General features: G+C 43.1%; 7 protein-coding genes across 7 annotated transcripts; 5 read left to right on the top strand and 2 right to left on the bottom strand.

Annotated features, from left to right (window-relative positions):
• Positions 1–1,225: 1,225 nt before the first annotated feature.
• LOC135436304 (keratin, type II cytoskeletal 1-like) lies at positions 1,226–2,528 on the bottom strand. Its single transcript, XM_064693877.1, has one exon. The coding sequence runs from the start codon at positions 2,211–2,213 to the stop codon at positions 1,287–1,289; it is 927 nt and encodes a 308-aa protein (XP_064549947.1). The 5' UTR covers positions 2,214–2,528; the 3' UTR covers positions 1,226–1,286.
• A 215-nt stretch (positions 2,529–2,743) lies between these two features.
• On the bottom strand, positions 2,744–3,439 carry LOC135436306 (uncharacterized). Its single transcript, XM_064693878.1, has one exon. It carries the CDS (start codon positions 3,437–3,439, stop codon positions 2,744–2,746), a length of 696 nt encoding a protein of 231 aa, XP_064549948.1.
• Positions 3,440–6,025: 2,586 nt separating this feature from the next.
• LOC135436324 (uncharacterized) lies at positions 6,026–6,978 on the top strand. The gene has a single exon (XM_064693897.1). It carries the CDS (start codon positions 6,088–6,090, stop codon positions 6,940–6,942), a length of 855 nt encoding a protein of 284 aa, XP_064549967.1. The 5' UTR covers positions 6,026–6,087; the 3' UTR covers positions 6,943–6,978.
• A 1,310-nt stretch (positions 6,979–8,288) lies between these two features.
• TwdlN (TweedleN) lies at positions 8,289–9,296 on the top strand. Its single transcript, XM_064693896.1, has one exon. It carries the CDS (start codon positions 8,419–8,421, stop codon positions 9,292–9,294), a length of 876 nt encoding a protein of 291 aa, XP_064549966.1. The 5' UTR covers positions 8,289–8,418; the 3' UTR covers positions 9,295–9,296.
• A 2,499-nt stretch (positions 9,297–11,795) lies between these two features.
• On the top strand, positions 11,796–12,565 carry LOC135436956 (uncharacterized). Its single transcript, XM_064694737.1, has 2 exons — positions 11,796–11,810; positions 11,882–12,565. The coding sequence occupies exons 1-2, from the start codon at positions 11,796–11,798 to the stop codon at positions 12,563–12,565; spliced, it is 699 nt and encodes a 232-aa protein (XP_064550807.1).
• Positions 12,566–12,875: 310 nt separating this feature from the next.
• TwdlR (TweedleR) lies at positions 12,876–13,916 on the top strand. The gene is made up of 2 exons (XM_064694736.1): positions 12,876–12,920; positions 12,978–13,916. Exons 1-2 carry the CDS (start codon positions 12,876–12,878, stop codon positions 13,914–13,916), a joined length of 984 nt encoding a protein of 327 aa, XP_064550806.1.
• An 842-nt stretch (positions 13,917–14,758) lies between these two features.
• On the top strand, positions 14,759–15,501 carry TwdlS (TweedleS). The gene is made up of 2 exons (XM_064694735.1): positions 14,759–14,773; positions 14,854–15,501. The coding sequence occupies exons 1-2, from the start codon at positions 14,759–14,761 to the stop codon at positions 15,499–15,501; spliced, it is 663 nt and encodes a 220-aa protein (XP_064550805.1).
• Positions 15,502–15,894: the final 393 nt, after the last annotated feature.

The following is a 15,894-nucleotide window of genomic DNA, read 5'->3' as shown; positions in this document are numbered from 1 at the left end:
TCCAGCAATGTACGCTTGCGGCGCTGGAAAAAGCCTTTCGGCTACTTTTGAAGTGCCAAGCACTACCAGATATTTTCCAGCGATTTGGTATAACTTGCTTGTGTTTTGTATTCAGCATGCAGAGAACAGAAGCAATGAGCATTAAGAGTCATATTTATACCCTGAACCCATTGAAAATGGGTAACAAGACAGAAGAAAGCATCTCCGATCCCATAAAGTACATATATCCTTTGTCAGCACCAACAACTGAGTCAATCTAGCCATGGTCGTCAGTCTGTTTGTCTGTGTGAACGCATCGATCTCGGAAACTTCAAAAGCTAGAAAAATTCGAAATCTATTTAAATATTTGACGATATTTTGACCCAGTTAAAAGAATCGATAAAATCGTTTTAAAAATCAGTTTTTAGGCATTATTCAGCTGTAAATAAAATAATTTTGATCCCAAAAAAATAAGAATATTAATCCCAAAAAAAAAACATTAATCAATAACTATAAGAGCTAGATACCCCAAATTTGGTATAAAAGTTTCTCAATAGTATAAAAAAATTAGGAATATTTCATCTTTTTAAAATGTCAATTAATAGCTAGTGTGTTGTGATTTGATTTAAACACGACATATTTATGCCCATAACATTTCATAATAATCGGACAATAAACAAGCGACCACGACTGTTCGGGTTAGGGAAGAATCTGGAGCGCAAACTAAGAAAGCTGAAATGCTGGTAAAGGTAAATCGACGCTAGGTTCAAGGTTTTGCCCAGATAGGTAATATCGATTTAAGCATTCTAACTTCTTTTCTGTTTGCTTCTTGATCTCATTTATATACACATGATTTCAAACAGTATTGCATGACCTGTTGGTTTTTTTTTCGTGGTAGCACATAGCCGCGTTGGTTCTTTGTGTTGTGGAACTCTGGAGCTGTTTGGGACCTTCGAATTTTGTATTTGTATTTGTACCCGTTGCCATCGCCTGATTAGCTTAATATTGATTATTAATATTAATTGGCTCAAAGGATCAAAAAATAAGAGTGGGAGATAGGGATAAACGATCTTCCATGCGAATCTATGCTTCCTCTTGCGTTGAAACATAATGTTTTCTTCCTCTTAGAATTACAAATTATAGCCAATATTCTTCACACAACAAACAATAGCAAATATTTTAAAAAACTTCTAATAAATCTCTAAATTTGAAAAGTTATTTTATTCATTTATGTATAACAGTTGATAGAATTATTTAACAAGGAGTCAGTGGAGCTTGCGTAGCTCTAGTCGTACAGTAGGAACTCTTTACAAGCGACGGAAGATAGATGTGGGCAGGTACGAATTCTCGGGGGCCTGGGCGTTCACCTGACGCACTGGAGCCTGGGAAGCAAAGTTCAAGGCGGGGGCAACACCACCATCATGCGACTGAGAAGAGCCGCCCAACTGATCGTATTGGCCTTGAATGGCGCGCTGAGCGTTGGCAGCATCCTCGGGAGTGCGGTACTTGACGAAGTGCACCTCAGGCTTGTTGTTGGTGTTGCTGCGGATGGAGTTCAGTTTGTTGGCCAGATCACCGATATCGGCCTGCTTGTTCAGGACATAGATGGCGGTCTCCTGCTGGGCAGCCTGCTTGGCCAAAGCGAGAGCAGCGTTCTCCAGACCACGGTTTTCGGGTCCCTTGATGAAGACAACACGCAGACCCTTGTTCAGAGAGCTGGAAACCTTGTCCAAAGATTGGGGCTCATCGAAGTCCTGTTCGTTGGCGGTGAAGGTGAAGAACTCCTTCTCCAATTCAGCAGCTGGGGCAGGGGCGTTGTAAGAGACTGGAGCGTTCAGAGCGCCACCGGATAAGCCACCGTTGCCGAGGCCGCCGAGACCGCCGAGACCGCCCAGACCGGAACCACCACCAATGCTGCCACCACCAATGCTGCCACCGCCAATGCTGCCACCACCAATGCTGCCGCCGCCAATGCTGCCGCCGCCAATGCTGCCACCGCCAATGCTGCCACCGCCAAGACCGGAGTCCAAATCGCCAGCACCGCCAGCAAGTCCACCCAGGGAGCCACCGCTCAGACCTCCAATGGAACCGCCTTCATAACCACCCAGGGAACCACCGCCGAGTCCTGCTCCACTTCCGCTGCCAGGAGAGAACGACAATCCTGAGCCGGAGTGTCCGACAGGCTGATAGTTGTAGCCGAGCTTATCGGCGCAGGCCACTGCGACCAGGCACATAACCTTTTTTTAATTTGGGGGAGAAATAGTCCATAAATATATCCTTTGTCTTGACTGGCAGAAACTTACGACGAAGGCGCGCATCTTGGATTATGGTGCTGAGGTTCTCTTAGTTTGAAGCTTGTTTGGTTTCTGTCTAACACCGCGACGGCGGTTATTATTTATACAAATCTGACTTCGAGGCTGTCAGCGTGGCTTCTCGTTAAACACAATGCGGCGGCTTCGCTAAATATCTTTTCCGCATTAAAATAGCTGCGTTCGTCTTTTGTCTCGGCGCCTGGCTCGGCACTTCGGCTTTGCATTAATGTCGTTATAAGGAAAGTGATAAAATCAAAATCGTGAGCATAAAAATGCAATATTTTTGCGCAAAGCGGCAAGAAATATGTTAAGCAAATGCAAAAACAAATGGCTGTAATTTTGGTGTTACTTTATTTGGTCGATTTTATTGTGTGGTCGTCTATAAATTTCATAAAAAAAAAACAATAAGCAGTCCAGCGTCATTGGCGAAATAAGCTGGAAACACAATTATTCTAGCGCAAACGCAGGCGACGCAGAATGTTGGCTGGCAGATAGGAACCGCTGGGCGCGCTTGGAGCCACATAGCTGCCGCCGCCTCCTCCACCTGAAAGTCCGACTGGAGCACGAGATGCAAAGTTGATGGCCGGGGCAACTCCGCCGTTGATGTTCTGGCTGGTACCACCCAGAGAATCGTACTGCGACTGAATGGCGCGCTGGGCGTTGGCAGCGTCCTCGGGAGTGCGGTACTTGACGAAGTGCACCTCGGGCCTGGCGTTGGCGTTTTGGCGCGCAGCATTGAACTTGTTGGCCAGATCGCCGATGTCGGTCTGCTTGTTCAGGACATAGATGGCGGTCTGTTGCTCGGCAGCCTGCTTGGCCAGGGCCAGAGCGGCGTTCTCCAGGCCACGGTTCTCGGGACCCTTGATGAAGACAACACGCAGACCCCTGTTAACGCTGTTGGCGACTCTTTCGCTGCCGGCAGGATCGTTGAAGTCCTCCTCATTGGCCTCGAATGTGTAGAATTCCTTGTTAAGTCCACCGGATGGAGCGTAGGATGAGCTGGGGCTGCTCTCGGCGCCACTGTAGCTGGGCTCGTCGTATGCAACGCTCGGGATGCTGTTGGTGGCAGAGCCGGTCTCAAGTCCTTGTCCATAGTTGTACTGGGCGCATGCGGCGCCAAACAGGCAGAGAACGACGAGGAAACGCATTGTGAACTGGAGAGAAGATGTGTGTACTTATCGGCCAATGGCTAAGACTGAATCCTGATGCTGCGCAGCTGGCCTTTTATACACCGCCCTAGTAGCGGGATCGCGCTTAGAACAATAGCTGGGTTCTTAACGGGCACATAATTCAACTAGTCTCGTATGCAAAATAGTGCGCTTATGAAGTGATTATGCAAAACTATCCAACTAGACAGGCTCTTCAACTTTCCGAGTTAGGGAACACGGGAACGGGGTACCGGTTCTTGATGCTAGTTTTCGCCTCTACCTCATCGGAATTTAGGTTCTACAGAGAAATTACTTAAGAATTACCGAACTTGTTCTTAAAACTATAACCGTATCCAATTAAGGCATAGCTATCGTAAATGGCAAATTTAATACCGTCCATTTTAGCATCCGCGTTCACACCAAAATAAACAGCAACAAAAATAAATAAATAATGAATACATTTGGGAAAGGTAGAACATTGGCAAAACCTTTTGAATTAGCCGCTCAGCTTAAGTTATGCATGACGACACATCGTTTTATTTTTAAACTCACCATTTTACCGGAAGAAATGTTCTGTGGCGAAATGATCTGTGAATGGAGCAAGAATGTTTGGCTAGGTAAGCATCTCGGTTATTGCCCTGACTCAATACTTGTTTAAATATCGTCATTTTAAAACTAGTTCCTTTTAGAACACTTCTGATGCATTTATAATTATCTAAAAGATACATAAAGTATCGGGAAGATTCACCAGTTACTGGAAGATACGATAATATAATTTTATCATGTACATGGTGTACTCGTCATGTTTAATGAATTAATATTTTTTTAAACTGATTTTTTGATACTTTGCCTTAGAATGTATCTGTGCAATAAGGGGCTTGATTAAATTAACATTATTGATTAAGTCTTAGACGTTGTTTTCAAATTAATTGCTGAGTTACATGCAACCAAGTCTCCGAAGCTATTTTCTGCAAAGCCTTCTTCCAAGTATATTAGGATAAGTAGACAGGCAGACCACATCCTTGGTAGACTGCTGTTGAAGTAGGTCACCCAACTTGGGATATTCAAGGCCTTTTTCCCGCTTGCGGATGAAACAAGGTGCCCTACAACCTTGGCTTACAAGACAGGTTGCTGCTTGCCCTTAAGACCCACGGCATCTCCATTCACTTTATGGTAGACTTTGGCATTGTAAGAATTAACAATTTGCATTTGCAATTCACAGAATGAGTGAAATAATTTATATACAACATAAAAACGAAGCCAACGGATAGTGTTGGCAGACAGGTACGTTAGCTTTTCCGGCTATTGTCCCGAATTAGGAGTGGTGCTTGAGAAGCAAAGAAAGCAAAGGGGCTACACCAGCACGCTGATGGAACGATTTCCCACCCATCTGATAATACTGTCCGTGAATGGTACGCTAAGCGTTGGCAGCATCAGGGTTACTGTACTTAACGAAGGACTCCTCAGGCTTGTTGTAGAGCCTTCTTAACTGAGTTGTACACCTTCTCGAAGACTTGTGCTAATCGAAGTCCCCTAATTTGGCGGAAAAGGTATGGAACCAAGCAGAAGATGATTATGGCATGCAATTTTGGTGGAGTATGTTTGGAAAGATATTCTATTTATCTTTATTACAATAAATTGTAGATAATGGAAATAATAAGAGAGACAAGCCCCATATAGTGGATGCCTATAAAGCTGCAAAGGTTTTTTTCAGTGTGAAGAATTATTATGTCATTTATGATTTAAAAACAGCGAAAAAGGATCGCAGACTTTGTTTTAATTGCAATCAGTCAAAGCAATTGGCAAATTAATGGCGTCAAGTAATTTATTAAACTTCCAATTATCAAAATATCTCATTTAGTGCTGACATCGCGCTGCAAGCTGAGCGGTTAATTAGCTAATCGATCGAAAAGATGTCATTTATTTTTAGAGATGAAGTCGTCGTCATTTCCGACGCCATTCAAACTCCACCATCATTGCCGACTGCGGAAGGTCGCTTCCCCCGCAACATTAGCATAAAGCAGAGCACAAAGCCGTTGAGCCGCAACGAAGCAATATAAATTTCGCGGATCGTTAAAATATGTTTTGTTATAATGCGACCCATCATTTGCATTTTTTGCTTGATTTTCGAGTGCTTTTGGGTAACACTTCGGATCCCGTGCTGATTGCACATATGTATGCATATGAAATGGGCAAGTGTATCGCATCGATTTAAGTTTACGATCTATTCGCCAGTCAGCCAACAACTAACTCATTAAAGCTCGATTTATACTGATTATAGAGATAAACAGAAACATTTCGTCAAGGCTTTTTAAGAAGAAGAAACGGCAGTGATTAATAATGAGAATTATTTTGAGATGCAGAATATTTTATAGTGCCGGTGTCGGTGTCGGTGACGGTGACGGCAACGTTATCAAGATCTTCTTCTCCGGCCAGGTAAGGAACCATAAACTCTTAGAGTGGCTGTCCAATCAAGCGGTTCTATTGCATATTAACTAGCCGCCAGTCGAGAGGAACTCTTGCATAATTTGACCATTTTATTCAAGTGTTTTGCATAACGGTAAATGATCCACATAGGCACCTGCATAAAAACCAAGAAGCCATCTGCTAACGCTTCAGATTCAGCAGACAACTCAGACGGTCTAAACATGCGACACTTTTCCGTTCTTCTGTGCTGTTGCCTCGCGGCTTTGGCCAGCGCCGACAAACTTGGCTACAATTATCAGCCGGTGGCTCACTCGGGCTCTGGACTTTCATTTGCGCCTAGCGGCGCCGCTAGCAATGTGTCGCCCTCGTATGCATCTGGACCTGGTCCCGCTTTAGATTCCACTAACGCAGGCCTCGCCCAGCCTTCAAGTGTGGAGCCCAGCTACCAGCCAAGCGGGTCCAGTGCTGAACCATCAGCTGAAGCTCCGAACTATGCCGCAGCACAGCCCGAGCTGCAAAAGGAATTTTTCACCTACACAGCAAACGAAGAGGACTTCCAAGAACCAGCTGGATCTGAGAAAGTTTCAGGCTCGGTGAACAAAGCTCTGCGCGTTGTCTTTATCAAGGGACCTGAGAGCAGTGGCCTGGAGCAAGCTGCTCAGGCCCTGGCCAAGCAGGCCGGCCAGCAAGATACTGCCATCTATGTCCTGAATAACCAGGCCGACATTGGTGATCTGGCCAACAAACTCAATGCCATCCGTAGCAACACCAACAACAAGCCCGAGGTGCATTTCGTCAAGTACCGTACCCCTGAGGATGCTGCCAACGCTCAGCAGGCCATTCAAGGACAGTACGATCAGCTGGGTGGATCAGCCTCCCATCAGGATGGTGGTGTCGCCCCCGTTCTTGACTTTGCATCCAAGGGACCAGCGCCAGCTGCCGCTCCAGAGGCTTCTGCACCAGCGCCACAGGCGGCTGAAACCGAAGCTACGGAGCCTGTTTCCTCATATGTTCCACCCGTGACTCCGGGTAGCACCTATTTGCCAGCAAACATTCTGCGCCGTTTCCGTTTCTAAGATCTTCGGACTTAGACTTTGAACTGTTCTTGTTATTGTTACCGAATATCTTTGTTATTGTTGACTTATTGTTTTGAAAATAAAATTTGTGATTTAAAATATGTACACACTGAATACCCTTTACTAAAGAAAATTTCTAAAAATGCGTATAGAAAATAACACTCAATGCAAATCTAGAAATAAATATTTACAAATTACACACATTGGGAATTTGTAAAAACTTTCATAACATTGTCTGAAAACGTGGGATACGATACAGAAACTAGTTTAATAGCTATTATATTATAAATTTGATTAAATAATGTATTCTTTCATTTTATAAATAAGTGTATGTATATTTTTAAAATGCCGAATTTTCTACAGTATGTGATGTATGCGCACGGTAATTGGCAATATCTGGAAGATTGCTGAAATTTTTTACAACACGATCGGTAACAAACAGACTTAGGAAAATGGGAATAAACTTTAAGACAATTCAAGCCTTGGAATGGAATTTTAAGCCTGTGTACAGAGTATTTGTCGGCCGATAACTTTTGATATTTCTGTTTTGAATTAGATAAAAATTTGGTTTATTTTTAGACAGAGCATTTTTTCGCTTAGGAATTTGGTTTTATTAAAATGACTCGAATTTGAATTAGGAAACGGATTTGGGTTTTTTTGTTTGACAAACGGGTTCAGCAGGTTGAATTAGGATGCCGACCTATTAAAGAAAATGTACAAATTATAAATACAAGTTCTACGACAGCATATTATGTTTCGGGCACGTTTTTGAATGTCGCCACATACAAATGTACATAAATGTTGTTGATTTAGATCAACATATATGTATGTATGTGAGATCAACCCACGAGTTTCCCAAATTGATTTCGTTTGAGTTGTCTGACAAATTGCATTGAGCTAAACCAAACAATGCCCAAAACCGTGGCGCCGAGCAATTTAATATTATTTAGCTCGCATATTGGACTAAAAAATACAAATATTTGTGGCCATTAGCCAGAGTTTCACTTTCAATCGGTTCGGGTTCGATTTGCATAACAAAATGAGCGAACAAAAGAATTTGGCTACCGAACAGCCAAACAATTTGGAGCTGCTTCTGCTTCTGCTGCTGCTGATGCTACTGCTGATGCTGCTGCTGCTGCTGCTGCCAGCGTAGTCTCTGTCGCCGTCGACAGCGCTGCTAGCGTCAATATGTGTTGGCTAATTTGCATAAAAATTTTCTTTTCAAGCCGAAGTTCATCAAATGTTTGTCAACGCCGCAGCCACAGCTGACGCTCAGTTCAGGCAATTATCAAAGCCGCCTTAAATAAAAAAAAAACATGTTCGACAACATAATGGGACAGGCCTTATCTTGATCTCCAGCATAGTTTTCAAACGCTTATTCTGAGAGTGACATTCATCTTGGTATAAAAATGGCACCTCACCTCTTGACCACATCATTCTGTGCTCGCAGCTCCGACTAGAACTAGAACCCCAAAGATGCGCGCATTCATCGTCTTGTGCCTTGTGGCTGTTGCCTGTGCCGATAAACTTGGCTACAACTACCAGCCGGTAGGACACTCCAGCTCAGGACTGTCGTTCGCTCCTGGCAGCGGAAGTGTTAGCTCTGGAAGTCTCGGAGTTGGCTCCCTTGGAGGATCCAGCTCAGGCTCCCTGGGTGTTGGCTCTCTGGGTGGACTCGGTGGTGGACTTGGCGGCATTTCTGGAGCCTTGGAGAACGTTGATATTGATGGCTCCGGACTGAGCAGCTCAGGACTTGGCGTCTCTGGACTAGGCAGCTCTGGACTGGGTAGCTCTGGATTGGGCGGCTCTGGATTGAATGGACCCGTCAGTTACAACGCTGCGCCATCCTCAGAGCTTAACAAGGAATTCTACACGTTCTCTGCCAACGAAGAAGATTTCGATGAGCCACAAGCTTTGGAGCGTGTTTCAAGTTCCGTCAACAAGGGTCTTCGCGTTGTCTTCATCAAGGGACCCGAGAACCGTGGTCTGGAGAACGCTGCTTTGGCTCTGGCCAAGCAGGCTGCCGAGCAACAGACCGCCATCTATGTCCTGAACAAGCAGGCCGATATCGGTGATCTGGCCAATAAACTGAACGCCATCCGCAGCAACACCAACAACAAGCCTGAGGTGCACTTCGTCAAGTACCGCACCCCTGAGGATGCTGCCAATGCACAGCGCGCCATCCAGTCGCAGTACGATCAGCTGGGAGGCACTAGCCAGTCTCACAATGGAGGTGTGGCCAATGCTCTGAACTTCGCCTCGGCTCCACAGTTCCGTCAGCAGAATGCTCAAATACCAGAGAACTCTTACCTGCCCTCATCTGTCCTCCGTCGTCTGCGTTACCGTATCTAAGTATACTTTATCCGCTGTTTTGTTGAGCCTCTGTTATCTATTGATTTGTCAAATATTTCAAATACACCTATTTAAAATGTATCCAACATATGTTTCTTATCTCCGACCTCATATAAAAGTCTGTCTAACGATAGAGTCATTTCTTTTTTATCCAAGGCAGTTAATATCATTTCCATGTAACACTGTCCAACAAAATGGCGGCATTCGATGTTCACTGTGAGCCATAAAAATTCCAGCGCTGTGACAATATCATCGTCGCCAAGTGGAAACCAATAAAAATTAACATTTTGTCATTTCGTATGTACGTCTATTGTACAAGAGGCGCAAAACGAAATTTTTGGATAATAATTAAAATGTTAATCTGCGTGAAGTAAAAGGTTAGACAAACTATTGGCACCCAAATTTATGGCAACTGCAAGACGGAACTATCACGACTAGGCCAGTCAAAGCCAGTTCACTGCATTATGTATGAGTAAAAACAGAGCGATCGCATGAATGGCCAATAACAAGCCGAGACAATAGATGCTATATTCAAGAGCACCCACTATCCTCTATTTGCATAAATATAAATAAAAAACCACATCATTTTATTAACAGGTATCATTAAAGACGAGCCTGCATGAGGAAAGAATTCAATTGACAATTGAGCATACATTTTATATATGTATCTTATAAGTGTGATTTTTAATAATATATATATAATTAATATACACAAAGAAAAGATCGAAAAAAAAATTTATAAAAAAAAATTAAATAGAATATGAGAATGAATAGGACTTTCAAAAATGATTTATATTTTTATTTTCTTTTGATTGTTTTTTGAACTGAAATGCCGTCAAATGCATGTTCGGGAAGCTCGAATCATTGGATTGAGCCTACGAGGAGACGGAAATGGGCCTTGTTTATGACTAAATTTTTCATTTAACAAGCCCAGACGGGGGCGAAGTCATGTCGGGAAATGCTCGTTTATTATAAACCTGTTATAATTTATAATAATATTATATAAATACTCTAGATAAGTTGGACTTTAGCAACCCAGAGCATAATCTAAAAAGTGACTAAAATATTAACAATGTTTGTAAAACTTCGTCAGTCAGACGTAGTTAAAACGACTACAAACTTATGCATTCTTTTTGCGAACCAAAAAATATATCAGCATTTTTTTTATTTTAAAATGGCAATAGATAATCATTTAAATTTTAATGGTTTTTAAATGTCCACTTGTTATTATGTTTATGTTTATTATTGTTAATAATATTTAAGTGTCATTGTTAGCTAAATTAATAGCAAAATTATATTAAAAGAGTTTTTTAAATTATTAATTTATTAATTATTAATCCAAAATGCACACTTCAAGGTGCTAATTTGGCAAATTCCACCCGCATGTGTGGAAAAATCGCGAAAAAAGTTTTTATGAAATTTTTTTATGCCGTCCGATCGGTCCGGGGTATACCCGCCTGTATACTATATAGACAAAGGTCAAAATGTCCCACTGCCTATTTCCCACTAATTTTGAAATCTCTACATTAGAACTTAATAAATATGTTTTTCCGCGATTTGGAAAAATTCATTAGGAACAATAGTAAATTGGCGGAAAACGGTTGTATGAAAGTTTTTTGTTTACCGTCCGATCGGTATCAAACTCATTTTTAAAGATCTTTTAGAGAATTTATTTGATACGTACCGTGGCAAAACCCGCTAATAATAAATAAGGGTATAATGGTTTTGTGCACATGTATGTTGTAGAAAGAAGGTGTAAAAGGACGAACGATAACTTGCCCCTTTTCCATGAGATCGATAAAAGTCAATATCGACAGCCTGTTCTGGATCATATATTTATAAAAAAAAACACATTTTCCATAATGTGAGGCTAAGGGAAGAAAGGTAATTCAGGGGCAGGTTGGGTTTAAACACTTCTTAAATTCAAAAGCCAATAACATTAAGATAAGACCAATTATTTTGTCTATAAAAATAAATGTTGTTTTTATTTTCAATTTCAATTTAATTAAGATTCAAGCTATGGTTGCGTCGATGTTGGGTATTTGCGTCACGTAAGTAAATCAAATACTGGATTAACTAATAAAAGTAGTTCGATGTTTTAATTTCTTGCCTGGAATTCCAGAGGCCAGTTCGCCCTTGTAAGAGACGGAGGTCATCTAAAATTGGCAAATGTGGTGCAGTAAATGGCAAAAGATACAGGTAAACATGCGAATTGGGGACTAGTAAAATGGTAAAAAATGCTGCGAAATAAAAACGAAAACAGCTGAACAAAAAATAAAAAGTGAGCAGCGAATTGAAATTGGCAAATAGCGCTTAATGTGGTGCACAAATTAAAGATGACCAATAAGAAACGATATCGTAAATTGATTGTGGTGCAAAAAGACGCAGCATTTCCAAAACGATTTCATATCGCATAAAAAGCGTGGGTGTTAAAGCAACCAACAGACTTCAGCTTGATACGTTCAATAGTTCGGAAGTATTATCTTAAAAATATATACAAAATGCGCGTCCTTATTGTGAGTATTGACAGGATCAGCAAAATAACAATTAATATACTCAAATAACACGATTAACATTGCTTTCATAGACCATTTGCCTGCTCGCCGTAGTCTACGGTGAGAGACTGGGATACAACTACCAGCCCGTGGACCAGCCCATCTCCGGCTTGTCCTACACGTCCGGTGCTCTTGGCCAGGACCAAGCTGCATATATTCCACCTGCGGAAACTGGACCTATTGAAACAGCACCCGCTGAGCAGGCGTACCAAGCCCCTGCTGAGCTGCTCAAAGAGTTCTACACCTACACAGCCGACGAGCGCGATTTCCACGAGCCCATCAACCAAGATCAGCTATCAAATAATCTTCGCAAGAACCTGCGCGTTGTATTCATCAAGGGACCCGAATACAGTGGTGTGCAAGATGCTGCATTGGCGCTGTCCAAGCAGGCAGCTGAACAACAAACCGCAATTTATGTGCTGAACAAGCAGGCCGATATCAATGATCTTGGCAACAAGCTTAACAACATTCGCTCCAACACCTACCAGAAGCCGCAGGTGCACTTCGTCAAGTACCGCACCCATGAAGATGCTATCAATGCTCAGCGCGCCATTCAGGGTCAGTACGATCAGCTGGGCGGTGTCTCCACTCACCAGGATGGCGGCGTCGCATCCGTGCTGAACTTTGCCTCCCGCGGACCCGCTCCAGCAGGTCCAGCTGTGCACGAGCCCCTTAACTCGTATCTGCCCTCATCGGTGCTGCGCACTCGCCTTTAGGAGAAGTCTTTGGGAGCAGCTAGCTATACCTCCAGACTGACCATAACTGATTAACCACGCATATTTTAGACCATTGTAAATAATTTTTGTTTAGTTCAAATTGCAAACTTTTAAATAAATAATAATAATCATAATGAAATATTGTTAAAACTTTGAAATTTGCACAACTTTTTGGCAAAGCAAATGTTGTAATATGTTAACAGGGTAACATTGAACTATTTACCTTTTGCGGCGAGCCTCTCCATACTTGGCCTGACAGTCTGCAAGCGAATATTATAAAACGCTCTTCGGATTGTGGACTGCTTGACAAATGATCGTTGGTTTCTGTTGCGCCTACAGCATGCGGCAAATTGTGGTAAGGCAGACTTGGAACGATGAGATTGGAGCCCTGTTTAACCAATATTATTCGTAGTTTTTAGCTTTCTTAGCTTTATGCTCGGCGGAGCTGGGCTACCATTACCAGCCAAATTCTCCAGCTATTGGCTATGAAGAGGCATTAGACAACCATCAAATCGCGGACCATTATGAAGACCATGCAGATTATCAGAAGCATTTCTACGCATTTGAAGCACCCTACGACCCCGTCGATGAGTCTGAGCTGATAGAGCACAAGATATCGGCGATCGCAAAGAAAAACTTACAGGTGGTGTTCATCAAGGCGCCCGAGAACAAGGCCGTCGATACCGCCCTCCATGCACTGGCCAAGCAAACCAACGAGGATAAAACTGCCATCTATGTGCTGAACAAGCAAACGGATCCCCATGAATTGGCAAGCAAACTGAGCGTCCTGCAGACGCAACATACACACAAGCCACAAGTTCATTTTGTCAAATACAGGACGGAGGAGGAGGCTTTGCAGGCGCAGCAGCACATTCAGGCGCAGTACGGCGGAGCCACGTCTCAGTCATTGCAGTCCTTGCCGCAGCCATCATTGGGTTACTCGCCGGCCACGGAGCCGAACCCGCAGGCCTACTATCCGGACAAGCAACCATTGCCAACGCACGGCTACTATCCCCAAGAGCTATCAGCTGTGGCGCCCGAACCGCATCCAACCTATCTTCCCCCCTTGGCCAACTATGGCAGTTTGCCACAGCCCTACGAAGGTGGTGCAGATCAGGGTCGCCTTGATTTGCCTCCACTGCCTTTACCAGAGCAGCAGCTGGCTCCTGGTCCCTATGACTTGGATGCACGCACTGCAAGATCACGACGCATCGATTTTCGAGTCAATGAAAGACACCGCTCAGACAGTCGCATGGTGTTTCCCACTGGGACGTCATCTAAAACGTATCTGCCAGCTATCTCAAGTAGCTATCTGCCACCTCAGAAGCGAAGAAGACGCGCCCACTTCTAAAAAAATCAGATTAAGACATTTAAATAGTAGCACCATAAGACTGTCAAATACATATGTTTCAAGCTTTTAAGACAATAAACATCCCAATATCTCTACAGATATTTCTGTTTTTTCCGAGAATATGTAGAGGAGCTTAGAAGAGGAGTCGTTAATTACGCTAAGCTGATTATCGGTTAAAATCTAGAGCGAGGCTTGACAGCTTATTGAATACAAAACCAAAACACGAAAATGACGTGTAAATTAACCCAAACAACAGACATAAAACTCGATCATAAAATCGGATTCAAGTGAAAGTATAATACAATAGTGTGCTGCTGGGGCAGGGGCGGCAGGGGTAAAGTGTGTGTTGGAATCAAAACAAATGTATCCGTGTATGGCAGCGGGCAAAAATCGCATATGAAAATAATTTGATAACTAATTCAAATTGGGAGCTCATTTGTAAATTTTATGCGAATTAATTCAAGTTCAAGCCGAGCTCAGGTCAAACTCACATGAGTTTTTGGCCCGGCTTTGTCTCCGGCAAGCCACCAAATTTGCATTTCCAAATTGAACGACATTAACATGGATAATCGGATCAGGCAAATACAACAACCAGAGCACAAAAGTTTGCAAAAATCTTTTAAAAATCCATAAAAAAAATCAAAATCCAAAAGCAGAAAAAAAGACACTGCAAACAAAGTCAACGCAGCTGAAATCTCAGTTTTGTTGTTTGTGTCGTATATAAGGATGGTTTTGTTGCTGTGACTAGATTATAATCGAGCTGAGCTTCAAGCGCTAAAAATCAGCCGCTGCAGGCCACAAAGCGAAACCCGAACCGTGGAACATTCAAAGCTCCATCTAACATGCGCGCCCTAATGGTAAGATAAAACTTTTCCAACGTGCAACGCGGTGTGTTTGCACTCCGGCTGATGAAATTTCCACTTCTCACTTGCCACAGAGCCTTTGGCTGTTCCTCTGCACCAGCCATGCCTTGGACCTGAACAACGCCTACCTGCCAACCAACAATGAATACTCACCCCGTCCCCTTGTCACGGAGTATTTCAGCTACAGTGCACCGCCCGAGGATGATCAGAGCTTGCCCCTGCAAGCAGCTCGCCAGCTTGCCACAGCACTCACAGCCCCCCAGCAGGTTGTTTTCATACGCACGCCGGAGACAAATCTGTTCACGCTGACAGCCAAGCGGCTGGCGGCGCGCAAAGCCTTGGATATCTACGTGCTCCAGCGGCAAATGGATGCGGCCGCACTGGCTGAACAAAAGGCGGCCATTGAGCAGCAGGCTGGTCACAGGCCAACAGTTCACTTTGTCAAATATCGCACGCCCGTCGATGTAAGTCGGGCTCTGATCAGCCTGCGGGCCAATTACGATCAGCTGCCGGGCCGAAGCTATAGCCATGCCGTGGAAACCGCAAATGTCATTCACCTCAACCCACCGCACCTCAACATAGCACAGCCAGATCCAGTGGTGTTCAAGATCCTGCCCAAAGATGCCGCAGAGTACGAGACTGATGAGGAGGCGGATGAACTGGAGGCCGCCAAGCTGCAGACGCTCTTCCGGCCATATTTGCCGCCAGGACAGCGGCGTTAAGTTTAGTATAAAAATGACCAGTGCCAAAGACTGTTAAATATAAATACTTAGAAATAAATAGAAAATAAAGGCAATCAGTTTTTGCAATGTTGTTGTTTCTCTTCTTTTGTTCGGGCTGGATAATCAAAGGAGACGGTATTTCTTCAATATCCTAAAGAAAACTCAATTTCGGTTACACATTTTAAATTACATTGTTTTTGTCAATTTGAATATTTTAGAAAAGTTATTTAATCAAATCTTAACTGTTTAAAGATTTTTAATTAGTTTTGCTTTATAATTTATCTTAAAAGTAAAAAGTTAACATTTTAATGCTAATTATTGTCTTCTACCTAATTAAAATGTTTGCTATTCAGTTTCAATGTCATTATATTTTTGTCAAAATTGAGCACTTCG

This window comes from Drosophila montana, unplaced genomic scaffold (genome assembly GCF_035044405.1).
Source record: "Drosophila montana isolate Dmon_TW-CO22-7 unplaced genomic scaffold, ASM3504440v1 contig_3733_1, whole genome shotgun sequence".
Taxonomy (NCBI): Eukaryota; Metazoa; Arthropoda; class Insecta; order Diptera; family Drosophilidae; genus Drosophila; species Drosophila montana.
The sequence above is the reverse complement of the archived record's forward strand: the minus strand, read 5'-3'. Positions and strand labels throughout refer to the sequence as shown.

Excerpts from the sequence above, each read along its gene's own strand:
- LOC135436306 (XM_064693878.1), bottom strand. The coding sequence starts at position 3,439 with ATGCGTTTCCTCGTCGTTCTCTGCCTGTTTGGCGCCGCATGCGCCCAG.
- TwdlN (XM_064693896.1), top strand. The coding sequence starts at position 8,419 with ATGCGCGCATTCATCGTCTTGTGCCTTGTGGCTGTTGCCTGTGCCGAT.
- LOC135436324 (XM_064693897.1), top strand. The coding sequence starts at position 6,088 with ATGCGACACTTTTCCGTTCTTCTGTGCTGTTGCCTCGCGGCTTTGGCC.
- TwdlR (XM_064694736.1), top strand. The coding sequence starts at position 12,876 with ATGATCGTTGGTTTCTGTTGCGCCTACAGCATGCGGCAAATTGTG. Across the intron at positions 12,921-12,977 it reads ACAGCATGCGGCAAATTGTG|TTTTTAGCTTTCTTAGCTTT; the intron begins GTAAGGCAGACT and ends TATTATTCGTAG.
- LOC135436304 (XM_064693877.1), bottom strand. The coding sequence starts at position 2,213 with ATGTGCCTGGTCGCAGTGGCCTGCGCCGATAAGCTCGGCTACAACTAT.